The sequence below is a fragment of the Paramisgurnus dabryanus genome, chromosome 16 (assembly GCF_030506205.2).
Source record: "Paramisgurnus dabryanus chromosome 16, PD_genome_1.1, whole genome shotgun sequence".
NCBI lineage: Eukaryota > Metazoa > Chordata > Actinopteri > Cypriniformes > Cobitidae > Paramisgurnus > Paramisgurnus dabryanus.
The window spans coordinates 28,407,112-28,420,124 of record NC_133352.1 but is presented as its reverse complement, the minus strand read 5'-3'; the positions used below and the strand labels follow the sequence as shown (position 1 = coordinate 28,420,124).

The 13,013-nt window shown below is 35.2% G+C and overlaps 3 protein-coding genes across 5 annotated transcripts in view; 1 reads left to right on the top strand and 2 right to left on the bottom strand.

The window, feature by feature from the left end:
• Nucleotides 1–1,558: 1,558 nt before the first annotated feature.
• On the bottom strand, nt 1,559–5,459 carry cd74a (CD74 molecule, major histocompatibility complex, class II invariant chain a). Of its 3 annotated transcripts, none has more exons than XM_065273993.2 (8): nt 5,250–5,459; nt 3,971–4,143; nt 2,915–3,015; nt 2,771–2,822; nt 2,562–2,660; nt 2,288–2,485; nt 2,173–2,202; nt 1,559–2,054 (listed from the first exon to the last, which is right to left on the bottom strand). In XM_065273993.2, exons 1-8 carry the CDS (start codon nt 5,330–5,332, stop codon nt 2,050–2,052), a joined length of 741 nt encoding a protein of 246 aa, XP_065130065.1. In that variant the 5' UTR covers nt 5,333–5,459; the 3' UTR covers nt 1,559–2,049. The 3 variants fall into 3 exon arrangements, with proteins under 3 accessions (XP_065130065.1, XP_065130066.1, XP_065130067.1); XM_065273994.2 differs by having other exon boundaries at nt 3,971–4,140; nt 5,250–5,458; XM_065273995.2 differs by lacking the exon at nt 2,173–2,202 and having other exon boundaries at nt 5,250–5,457.
• On the bottom strand, nt 5,367–10,960 carry LOC135763431 (protein SPMIP2). Its single transcript, XM_073812096.1, has 5 exons — nt 10,915–10,960; nt 10,575–10,804; nt 10,097–10,137; nt 9,833–9,962; nt 5,367–5,462 (listed from the first exon to the last, which is right to left on the bottom strand). Exons 1-5 carry the CDS (start codon nt 10,958–10,960, stop codon nt 5,367–5,369), a joined length of 543 nt encoding a protein of 180 aa, XP_073668197.1.
• A 1,111-nt stretch (nt 10,961–12,071) lies between these two features.
• rapgef2b (Rap guanine nucleotide exchange factor 2b) overlaps nt 12,072–13,013 on the top strand; it is a 124,531-nt gene continuing 123,589 nt past the window's right edge. Inside the window, exon 1 of the mRNA XM_073812057.1 lies at nt 12,072–12,649. Coding sequence (XP_073668158.1) covers nt 12,581–12,649 — 69 coding nt within the window. The 5' untranslated portion in view covers nt 12,072–12,580. The remainder of the gene's footprint in view (nt 12,650–13,013) is intronic.

Sequence of the window (13,013 nt, the reverse complement as noted above, 5' to 3'; positions counted from 1 at the left end):
ATACTTGATAAAAGCATTGGGAACCCAATTATAGCACTTAAACATGGAAAAAGTCCGATTTTCATTAAGTGTCCCCTTTAATGTGAGTTCTGTCTGATCGATTCCTATCGACAGTGAATTTGAAGACATGCTCTTCGAATGTGCACTGTTAACTTTTAGAAGGAACTCTTGACAGAAATGCAATAAAATATACATAAGTATATTATCAGTGGTGTATAAAGACCTTACTTAATGAACTGTATTGTTTTTATCACCTTAGAATGAGCTTTTTTATCCACATAAACACCGGGTCCCCTTATACAGAAGTCCCCATTTCCAATACAGTCTCCTGAAGATGCGTATAAATAGCACGAAGTGTAAAACTCGTGCAATACATACGCCAAATTCCACTTTGGCGTGCATATGATACGCCAGTCCTTCCCATTCACTTAAACGGTGCATCTTTTTTAATCATTTTATTTATTGGTTTCTCAATTTTTTTCTGTTTTTTTAAACCATTTTCGCTTGGGTTTAGGGTTAGATTTTAGATTTGCTTAATGAGGTTATTTAATATACAGGTTTCTCCATGTTTTTGTCCATATTTAAGCCATGGTCGCTTGGAGATGGGGTTAGAGTTGGGGTTTGGGTTAGGATGTCATTTTTATATAACAAAAAGTTGTTCTAACCCTAAACACAAGCGAAAATGGTAAAAAATAGCAAAACAATTTAGAAACCACGACAAAAAAGATGCACCGTTTAAGTGAATGGGAAGGACTGGCGTATCATATGCACGCCAAAGTGGAATTTGGCGTATGTATTGCACGAGTTTTACACTTCGTGCTATTTATACGCATCTTCAGAAGACTGGGCTCCCATTTCACGGTCCCATTTTTAACAGTAAGCTTAAACTGGCACTATATTCTCTCAGATTACGTGTTTCTTGTGTGGTGGCTACCATAGCTTCTCTATGCCTTTCGAAAGAGAGAGGTGAGCTGTGGACTGAACTGTTGGTTGCAGTTCACAATTTCACCTTTAGATGCCGCTAAAAATCTACACAGTGGACCTTTAACGGTGTCATCAAGCTGCGGCCGTTGTTGTTGTTTTTTTGTGAGATCTAAGTGAAAATTGCATATTGTGCCTCTAAGATGAAAAAATATATCTGTGTTTATTTAAACATGTGTATAAACTGAATGAGAACTCCCAAAAACATCCACTGAAATCACTTGACACCAGCTAATTACATTTTTTTCAAAGAAAAACCTGTAGAAACTTGATTTATCGGATTAATGTTAGGAATAATTGACGACGGGCCATTGAATTATAAGAAAATAATGCACATCCGGGGTAATGTGACATGATCCGAAGCGGAGTGCTGTTACACTGCAGGTGTGCATATTTTCAAATAATTCAAAGGACTGAAGTCAATTATTCCTCTTATACCACGGTTACCACAAACATTGCTTTGGTGCCTATTTTTAAGACATTTGACAAGTTAGGTGTGCAGTTTACAGAAAAATAAGCAACACCCATTGAACATTTCTCAGCCAATCAGAATAAAGCATTCAACAGTCCCGTGGTATAATGTATAATAATTAATGTTATTTATTGCAAAACTTAATTTAGTTATTTAGTCAGTTATCTGTACACATTGTCTTAATATTTATTTTAAATCACACATTTACAGTTAAAGACAGCATGTTTTATTGCAATCATCATATTTACAGTCTTAGATAGGCTTTATAATCATTATATGATATTCATGCCCTACAAACATGTCTTGTGTTAAAACATACAGAATTTTACCACAGAACTGATAGTATCAGAACATGGGGTTAGACATCTCTTAGAAATATTATATATGTGTATTTAATTCAGATAGAGATCTTGGGTAGAAAAGTTACTTTCAGAGGTTCCTAATCTAATGATATCTATGAGAAGCAGGTAATCATTAGGACAGAGCTGTAAGTAATGAACTAATGAAAGTAAATGAAGAGAACTTTAACAGCAGGCTGATCTTCACTTAATTGCTGAATATCTCACATAGATGTTGATGGAGAAGATGATTCTTATTTACTCTGTAGAGAGAAAAAGAGAGAGATTAACACAGATAATTCTCCTGTATATGTTTAATCTATTATCAGTTCATGAGTTTGTGTCGTGTGTGTGACTTTTACTACATGAGTGGAGTCTCACCAAGAATATCAGGGTGTACGATCAGATCATCTTTTACATATAAAGCAAATAAATATATGTTTGTATTTATATTACAACTGATTTTCCACCATGAAACGTAAGCATCAAAACACACCTGTGTTGCAGATGGGTCTCCCGCGGATGCGAGTGCCCTTGATCTCATTGCCGTTCTTGTCCACGCACCAGCAGTATCCGGTACTGTGCCAGCACTGCATGGGCAGGTAGTTGCCCTCTCCATCACACTCTGGCCGGTAGAACCCGGGTCTCACCTCCTTGGCGGACTCCAGCTTACATTTGGTCTCCAGCTCAATAGCTGCACAGATACACATAGATGTCATATTGAGCTCTGAATGGCTATAGGATTAAGTCTGTTTGTGTCTGTATCTCACCTGCAACAGGTGTGCTATTCACATCAGTGTCTGGGTCCATCAGCAGTGGCATGGTCTTCATGGGGAAACGCATTCGCTTTGGCATCAGCCGGGAAGCCTCTGTGAGAACGTGCAGGTTTCGTCAGAAATCGATAAGTTACTGTATCATTTATAAATTTGCCAAAAATGCTCATCATTGTCAAATTAAGAAGAAATGAGAGGCCACGTACCATCCATTATTCCACTGCCCTCTTTCTGGCTTGGGAAACTTGGTTGCAATTTCTATAACAAGAAGAAACAGACATTTAGCTGATCCAGCACTAGCAGCAGATTTTTTTCTCAAATGTGATTGTGTCAAAAGGATGGTGTCTGACCGTGAGTGGGACGGTCTGTTTCTGATCGGAGGTTTCATCGGAGAAGTCTTTCAGCAGGGGCATGCTGTTCATTGGCAGGCGCATCACCTTTGGAGCTCCAGCTATCCGACAAAGACAACATGCACTTAATATTTAAGGTATTTCAAAGGTTTTTCACTTCTGCTTTTTGTTTAATTTTGTTTCCTCTCACTTTCCCAGAAGCATAGCAAACATTTTAATAAACCCATTGAAATTTGTTTAAGATACTGATCCCCAGGGTGCGATTTGCTGGGGGTCTTTATATCTCTGCTTATGATTATTTGTCTTTATCTCAGGGGGGACAAAATGTATAGTCATGGTCCTTTTTTAATCCATGCCGGGATTTTCCAAATGTTGCCATGCAACAATAGTCTACTTCAGTGCAAAAACAATAAGAAAAAATTTCAAGCAGCATATCATCGTATTTTAAGGGATCGTCACAAAACAAATCGAAGAAATATTACCATTGAGAATGAGAGAGCAGAATCTTAGTCTGACGTCTTGTCTAGGCTTATATAGCCTATTTATTGTTATACTTGGAGTATATTGTGCGCTGCATTTTTTTTTATTAGATATTAGGGCGGTTTCCCGAACAGGGATTAGACTAGTCCTAGACTAAAATAAATGTAAGAGCTGTCCAAAATGGAAACAACTTGCACTGACATATCTTAAAATACATCTGTGCCCTTTGTTTGTTTTATATTTTATAACTAAACTAAGGCCTAGTCATGGCTTAAACTAATCCCTGTACGGAAAACCACCCCATCATGATTATAAACAAATGTTTTTGCATGTCTGGGGCCAAGCATAATAATTTCTATACATGTTTTATTTCAAGATTTTATTACAAGAAATAGCTTAATACACCGAATAATCAATATAAGTCTGTGACTCTTCATTTATTTTCATGAATAAAAATATTTGATCCCCCCTGATTTTTCCACAAATCGCACCTTGCTTATCACAATCACCATCATTTTTTTTCAACATGAAGATCTAAATGAAAGTAAAGGAACGTTCATGTTAAATTAATTCTACCTGATGACTTGCGGGTTAGTTCATTCTTCAGTAGCTCCTGGCCTTGCGTCAGAGAGTCAATGTGCTGTTTCTGACCCCAGACGAAGTAAGCGGTGAGAGCCTGACCTGCCAACAGCAGACAGGCAAGAACCGTGAATCCGGCCACCTTCAGTGCTTTGCCATTAGAGTTCCTGCTGGGGAAACAAACCTCTGTCACATATACTGACACAGTACATTGTCAGGAAAAAAATTTATATTAGTACTTCAGAGGTACATATAAGTACCAAATGTATACATATCTGTGCCTACATTGTACATAATAGGACCTTTATAAAGGGTACTGCCCCTGTGAAAGCTTGGGAATATTTTTTGGACAGTGTAGGTGTCTGGGTTTGTAGGAGGGGCTGTTTTCTGTAATATTTATATGCTTGAAACACACACATGACTGTATTGGGGGGTTTTGTGGCCAAATAATAAAATTGCTTTTTTCTTATATCTAAATACACAATTATTCCAGGTTTGGTAAAGATAACTGCACTGAATTGTTAAATCTGTTGAATTATTAAGGTTATTTTTGCTGGTTGGGTTTTGCAGATTTCTGTCAGTGTGTCAGACTCGATCTAATCTATAACTAATGTAAACCATATATTTATACACATATTATTAAACATGCATAATTTATGGTTTTTATATGAAATGGGAGATTTATTGTAACTCTAAAAACTGTTTTTGTTGTTTAGGTTTATTGATATTTACCATGGGTAATATAAATATAATTCAATATAATTCTACCATATTTCCCCAAAATGTACTAAACGACGATGCCTGAATATAAGATGCTGCATTTTTGTTTCATTTTGAGAGGTATTATAAACAACCAATCATTAACGGGAATGACAAATGACGTCACTCGTAAATAGGTAGGGTTTGATTTCTATCTTCATGATGTTTAACTTTTAGAAATTTAGTTTGAGTTTATTAATTATTAGTAGTACTAGTAAACAGTAAAAGTAGTTACGTTATTATAACATTTTTTTTTTAAGTTTGTATAAGTTGTTATATGTCCAATACTGAAGCCTCAAGTGTCTTCATGCAAAGTTTAAAAGAGCACAAACTTGCAAAATAATTACCTTGACGAATAATACATTATATTATAATTGCATTTTCTATATTATTAAACATCAAATAAAAAGCATAGGCTATATTAAATTCAACAGAAACTACTCTTTGCAAAAACTATGCAAAATAATAATTTTAAAATAACCATGCTCTTTATACATTAATAATGATAATAATTTACCTTGTCTGTCTCGTGCCCAAGATGAGGGTCTCCTCGCTAGGCACGCGCTCAATAAGCGCCTCGTTCTGTTGTTGTTCTGCCATCCCAGGTGTGTATTTGTTTGTTTGTGCGCCTCGACTAAATGAAAACTCCTCTGAACTTCAGCAGGGTTTTAAACAGCACCACAACTTGCTTTTCAGGATCTTTGTAGTCCTGTGTGGAAAGCCCCTGTGTCTAGAGGTATGAAGATAGATTCGGTTCTCTAATCTGTCACCTACAGATGTGAAATGTGATTGGCTGATGTGAAGAGCGTCATTAGTTGATGGAGAGACCGAACATTCAATGAATCTGACCATGAGGGAAAAATCACAAAACATTAAAATAAAAACATTTTCGATCCTCGTGTGAAAAGGTTGTGATAAATATGTTTAATAAATAGATACATCTAATATAAAGAAAGCAAAATGTGTTGAATATAAAGCTATAGGCCTATATAAGGATGTAATGTAACATGGGTAAAAAGTTTAACCTGCACAAACAGTAATGCAAATATGAATAATACATAGTATATAAACATACATAACTCAACGTATTATGACACATCTCTTTCTATATATTATTGTTTAAATGTTAAGGGGTACAATTAGTCACAAAAATGTTTTTAATGTTGTTTAAATTGCTTATGTTGAGAAAAAAACCTAAAGGATGAGTAAGTAACTCAACTTTTGAAGGGAAGTATAGACTAAATCTTTTATTTAAATAAATTTACATTAAAGATGTGTTAAACAAGGCCTGTAATTTTATTTGTAATTCATCATTCAATCATTAATTGCTTAAATGTGTTGCTTGAATCAACAACTTTGCAGTGTGAATTGCATAATGATAATATTTTGATGAAATGCGGTATTGTAATTGTAAACTAATTTGAATGTATTATTTCACACTTTACCAAGATACAAATGATTAACACCTCCCGTTCCTCTGATTGGACACCAAATAAACAACAGTTGACGTAGAATATTCCAGAGAATAACAAGAATGTTTTGCTTTTCCAAAAACAAGGAACCAAGAAATAAATGATTTAAACCCATAAAATTCCGATGTGACACACAATCTTTTACAGATATCATGTAAAGTGAAAATACTGATCATGAAGGAGGTTGAAAATATGTGACCTTTAGAAAGTAAAAGTATGGTTGGTTAAAGCTAGTTGTGGTTTATTAAGAAATAAAACATAAAGAAAGAAATAGCATGAGGTATAGAAATGGCTCCTTGATTTAAGTGTTTTTGAGCCATTTGCAGACAGTCAAATAAAAATCCCAAATTTAACCCAAAGCTCAATTATGTGTCTAGCATGAATACTTAAGTATTTAAATCTTATTTTTGTTGTTGTTGACTACTAAAAGGTTTTAAATGTTGTAAGGGCTTTTTAAATGTCATATTCTCATTCTCATTGTAAATCAGGTTTGTTTGTATTATGTTTTCTGTAGAGAAGTGCTTTTGTGACTCCCTCTTTGATTCAATTTAGAGGGAATAGTCTTTATACTTTAGCATTTACAGAGCCTACAGAATAATTATAATAATAATTGAAAAGGACATTTCTACTATTATCAGTTATGCAATCACATCTTTTCTTAATAGCTGAGTAAAAAAAACATAAAATTGCTCATTAAAGTGTCAAGGAATAAAGATGCAAATAAGGAGGAAGAGATCAAAAGACCAAAAAGGATATGTCAAATGTCTAGCCTGTAAAAAGGTTTTGCTTTCAGTAACGCTTCCTTAAACACACATTCATTTTATTCATTGCTACCATTTTATTTTTTGAAAAATACCAAAAACAATGCATTTCACATGCGTTATGTTGTTTGAAGTTACACACAAGATTTTGCAAAAATGCAAACAAATACAAATTTGAAGAAATACTTAATAAAAACATAATAAGCAGGAACTTAAAAGCAGGATCTTGACATCAAAACAAATTGACCATAATTGATAACATCCCTGAAAGCATATTGTGAAGCAAGGTTAAAATTCAAAGATCAATTTGATGATAACAAACCGAAGAGTCCTGTATGTGACTGGGGACAAAGAATACAGTACATGCTAATGGTGTGTCTACATTCGCCTTTATTACCTATTAAAATAACCCAAAGTAAGTTGTGATCCGAAGCTCACACACAGGCCTGTTTTTTGCCAGCTTGTTCTGGCAGATATCCTAGGTGGGAAGTTGAGGTGTTTCGGGGTATAAAGACAGATAGGCTTATATGATTATTAAATGCATTAAATGTATTTCCACGACAACTGCATAATGCTTTAAAGTTTTTAAAACCAGGTTGCCCACACAGAGTCTTAATAGCACATTCTATTAATAGTCTAAATTGTAATATTTATTTATTACATATTTTTTATATAAGTTTGGCTTATTTTATGTATGTGAACATTTTAAACAATGATTAAAAGTAAAATAAAATAAGTAAAACAAAAATATTTTAAGACAATATCAAAAAGTAGCCCTCCAGATTGTTTTATACATTGTGGTAGCCCTTGCTCCCAAAAAGTTGAAGGCCCCTGGTCTACAGTATATGTGCTGCTCCACTAGAGGGCACTCCTGACATTTCTTCACTAAATAGTACGGCCGTTTCTCAATCGGAAGGCTGGAGCCTCTGAAGGTCGCATTTGCAGGCTTATTTCAAAATATTAACAATTATAAAGTTGATTATTATTCTTAGTTAATCGTAAATTGTTGTAGTATGCTTATAACTTTTGAATGTATTTCTCAATTAACTTAAATAAACCATGCTTGATGACGTATGCAGTTTGCGTATGCGACCTCCGGAGGCTGCAGCCTTCCGATTGAGACACGACCTACACTTCTCATTGCTGGACTAATTATGCTTGATCAGATTCAGCTGTGTCTCATGACTCTTTGCCTATATAGCCCCTGTTTGTTTGTTTGTTGGTTGGTTGGTTTGTTTGTTTGTTTGTTTGTTTGTTTGTTTGTTTGTTTGTTTGTTTGTTTGTTTGTTTGTTTGTTTGTTTGTTTGTTTGTTTGTTTGTTTGTTTGTTTGTTTGTTTGTTCAGTCACTCATTGTGCAGTCTTGTCTTGCAGTTGTGAGACTACTATACTCTAAAGAAAGGATGTGTTTAATTTTAAACATCATGTGTCAGTTCATGTTGATTTTGTGTTTAAATAAAAGGGACAACACAAGATGTGTTAACAATGTTCCAATAATAACACGTTAAACAAAATTAAATGTGGTGTCCTTAACTAGACACAATATGTGTTGTTTTAAGGCATTACTCTTAAGAATAATTTTCCAGTATCCACTATTTGCTGCATACTATTTCTTAAAATAGTTAGTAGAGCAAGAATTATCCCACAAACACTATGTTTATCTCATGTTATAGTAGGGTCTGTTTTCATCTTAAGTTGTTTTTAAATTCATGTTAATGTTTAAATTTTTGACAATCTGATCAAATAATCACCTACAAAAGGTATTACAACAAAACTGCAGAATAAAACCGTTTGCTGAAACCTAATAAAGAGGCCAGAATAGCAGCTAAATAGGGTCATGGAAGGACCAATATATAATATTGGAAGTGGTTTGAGAAGGTTTTCTCCCATTATTAGCTAGGATTGAGAACTGATACAGACAGCGATCAGTTACATTAAACCCACTTTTAGCCTCAGGATTACTACGTTAGTTCTTATCGACTGTCTGAATCTTTGGTGATTCTTGCTAAGAGGATTTGAGCTTTATATTTTTACAATATAAATAAAGTTAAAAGCTCCTGACTATATCCTGCACACAAATGAATGTTTTTTTTATGAGATACTCTTTCCTAAAGATGGAGTGAGCATTTATTTACATGTGTGCATGTGGCAGATGCTTACATCCAATGCAATTTAGTATTACAAGCTTTACATTTTATTGTTATGTGTCTTCCCTGGGATTAAACCCATGATCTTTTGAGCTACTAATGCAAATGCACCAACTGAGACATATAAATAACATTGTTTCTGATGTTTGACAAAAAAATAATTAATATATGATAAAATTATGCAGCATTTTCTTGAGAATAAAAATTCATGCTTCAACATATACTGTATATATAACCTTTAAGGTAAACCAAACTAAACACAGGGATATTATTATTAAGAATATTTCAAGGAATATTAATAGGGATTTATAATAAAGCTATGACACAATGTTATTTAGATAACTGCTGTTTAATGATCACAAAGCAACAGTAAGTGAGGTTTTTTATTTCCTGTCTCAACATTTTTCAAAGTCAACCCATACTGTATTTTAGAGAAAGTAATCCCTCCTGTTTAAGTTTCCTCATTATGAACTGACGGTCTCTGCAACAGATTAGAAAAATGAAAGAATGTTAAGTAAAATAAAATAAAAATAAGATTATATAAAATAAATTAAGGAGATTTTTTTTTATATAAAACTGGACATTTTATAAAGAGCATTCCTGTCCTCTCATTCACTAACATTGCATTAGTCTACATATAATTAGAGATGTTTACCTTAAAACCTTTAAGTTGGATTAAAACATACTAGCTGTGAGTTTATATAAATGCTGAGAGTATTTACCTCTTGTTTATTTATATCTGAGTCTGAGAACTGTTTATCATTGACTTCGCTGTATGTATCATGTGTGTTGTGGTTCCTTGAAAGGCTTTTGCAGGACAGTTGCTTGTCCCAAAACCCGGGTGTAGTATGCCTGTGTGCAAGTGTTGAATTATTGATAGCAATTTTCTGCCAGAGAAATCCATCACCATCAAGAGTAATGGGGAGAGCTGGAGGTAATCCAACCCTATACCTTCAGTGGTTACTCTTTTCTTTTTTTTAGCTTACCACTGGCTGTGAGTCACACCATCCGAATGAAATTTTCCATGCTGAAATATACGAAAAATAAAGATATTGCAATTAATAAATTGTATACAATTGTGTTCCTGTAGCTTAACTGATAGAGCATTGCATTAGCAGCATAAAAGTTTGTGGGTTCGCACACATACTGATAAACTGTATACTGTAGCTTGAATGCACTGTAAATTGCTTAATGTAAAGGTAATGTTAATGATCTATCCTAGACACATGTGGCAACTTGCCCCAAACTGATGTGTAAAAAAATCCTTATTTTGAAACACAATTCAACCTTATATCTTCATAGTTGACCCATGCCAATTGTACCCCACTGTGTTTTTAGTGTTCATTGTATTACCAAAAATCAATTACCAAAATATGATATGGAGTTTAGGATTGTATTTAAAGATCACAAAAAAGAATACAAAACCACTGGTTGATACTAATACAAATGTATAATATATCAAACCTCATTTTGTCTGGTACTGATAACGGTCCGCCTGTTCAGCTCTCGGGAGTACTGAAGACCCCAGCCCACTTCCCCTGTGTAGCAGTTCTTAGGTACCGGCGGTCTCGACTGTGGCGCAGCCCGGAAAAGGTACTCAAGATCACTCGTGGCATCTGGAGGTAAAGGGCCAATTCCAATGCTGCGGGGGTAATAGTCCAACCTGGGACGAAAATCTCCAATGCCGTCTGGTCCTTGATGGGAACAAAACGGATCTTAGAGACTTGTTGTTGTCATTCCTAATATGTCAGGGAAAATAACATTAATTAGATTAGCCTATATAAAAAGATTCATTGTCCTTTACCTGTGAATAGTACTCTTTGTCCAGTGTCCTGTTGAACCGGCTTCATTACCCTAATTTCACCTAAAAACTGTTGCTAGATCAGTAAAATATTTAATAATAATGGGGCATCCGTTATCCCAGTGGGACTGTGTAAAACAACCCCTGGACAGCAGGTTACCTGCTCGCTGTTGCCATGGTGAGGTTGTTTCCACAGAGCCCGCGCTCTGGTATACATAAAATGGTAAATGGTAGCTATACATTCAGATTATTCGGATTATTTATTAAAAAGTTGCCAACTGCAATTTTTTTACCAACATTGAAAGTAAACATAAAAACGATTAAACAACACTAACTGTAGTATACTTCAATAGCATTTACTAACTGTAGCCTGTAGTGTAGTATACTTTATTGTATTCATATACTTAAGTGTTTTTGAAATTTATATATTAATAATATATAAAGTTCAAAACACTTAAGTATATGAATTTACTGCAGTTTACAATAATGTTTATGTACTACACTTAAAATCTAAAAAAAATCCCTAATTAAAAATGCTAAAACCAGCAAAAGATGGTCTGCCAGATGGTTTTAGCTGGTGTTGTAGTAGTATGGTTTTAGATAGGTTTGGGAAAAAACGTATCTAGTCAAGCTGGTCTTTAATAAAGTTAACTAAAGTGGCTTGATAAACTTATTGTGATGGTAAACACTTAGGTAGATTATGGATTTTAGTGCAGTTAACTACAGTTAGTAAATGTAGTGTTTTTCATGTGGGCATAATGCATTTTTTAAAAAAATATATAAAAAAAATGAAGGCCACTGACTATACGCATGACGTAAGAAGCCTCTGATTTACATTTTTGTTACGTTTGCGTTTACAGATGCGACGACCCCTGCATTCATTAATTAGAGGTGAATTAATGTTCTTCGGATGAGATTATCTATTTTTAGTTAGTTTTGGTTTGTTGCACTGTACTGTAGGCCTACTCTATGGATATTTGTTTTTATTCCCGCTGTTCTTTTGTTCCACCCAAACCGCTATGAAGTAGCGTGCATCACTGTGAACACCTGTAATTCAGGTTCCGCGCAGTAGATGGCGACACGGCACCGTGTGTTATGTGTAACCGTTCAGTGGGCGCAACATTGTGCTGAATAGACTCGCCCATGAATCCTCTTGAGGCTGTCGGTCACCATGGTGGTGGCACACAACAGCGAGTCCAGACAGTGCACCATCCGTCGCGTTTAGGAGCAAACGCACCGGTTATAAATGCCGCCTTTGACCCTCCGTTGGTTTGCAAATGGATTAAAATGGACAATCGCCCGACGCGTGGATCGCATATTCCTTTAAACTGGGAATCTGAAGATGGAATAGCGAACAGCGGACACACGGAATGCTGAAAAATGCACTCGTCTGCATAAAATTTAAAGCAACGGCGTCTATCGTAAAACATTTTGTCGACACAAAAATCGCCTGTCAACTCATAGCGACGCTTCAGCGGCTTGTACTGTATCAGAAGACTCCCTACTCTTGGAGGATTTGGACTAAGGACAGCAAGAAAGCTCCGGGCTTGGGCTGTGGCCTGGGGACTGGATCTTCATTCTGAGGCTGCTCTCATAATCAATTATAGCGTTTAAACCACTTCTGAGGTTCGGGCTGGATTACTACACTCCATTCACTGTTTTCAAAACCATGGCGTCCTATGTGGATAACAGTTTTCGGCAAGCGGTGATGGTGAACCCCTCTGAGAGGACGCAACAGGTCAGAAGACAGTCTTTTAAATCATTTATTATGTTTGCTGATGACTGTTAAACGTTTACGGAGTCATGTGGTCGCATCTTTGCTGGTCTTGCATTATGTGCATGAAACACGTTTATCTTGGGTACATTGTTGCACAATGTTGACACTTTATACCAGCATTGTGCTATGAATAAGCATGCGTTTAGTTTGTGCACAATTGCATATAACGTATAATTGCATTTAGATATAATGTAAAGACGTTTTTTGTATCGCATTGCATTTTACAATGCTTTCCTTTAGTTTTTTGCTTTGCATAAACATTAACCAAGCAAGCTTAATCTTTCACAGTTAGACAAGTCGCAGCTTTGTTTCGGAAACTATTTAA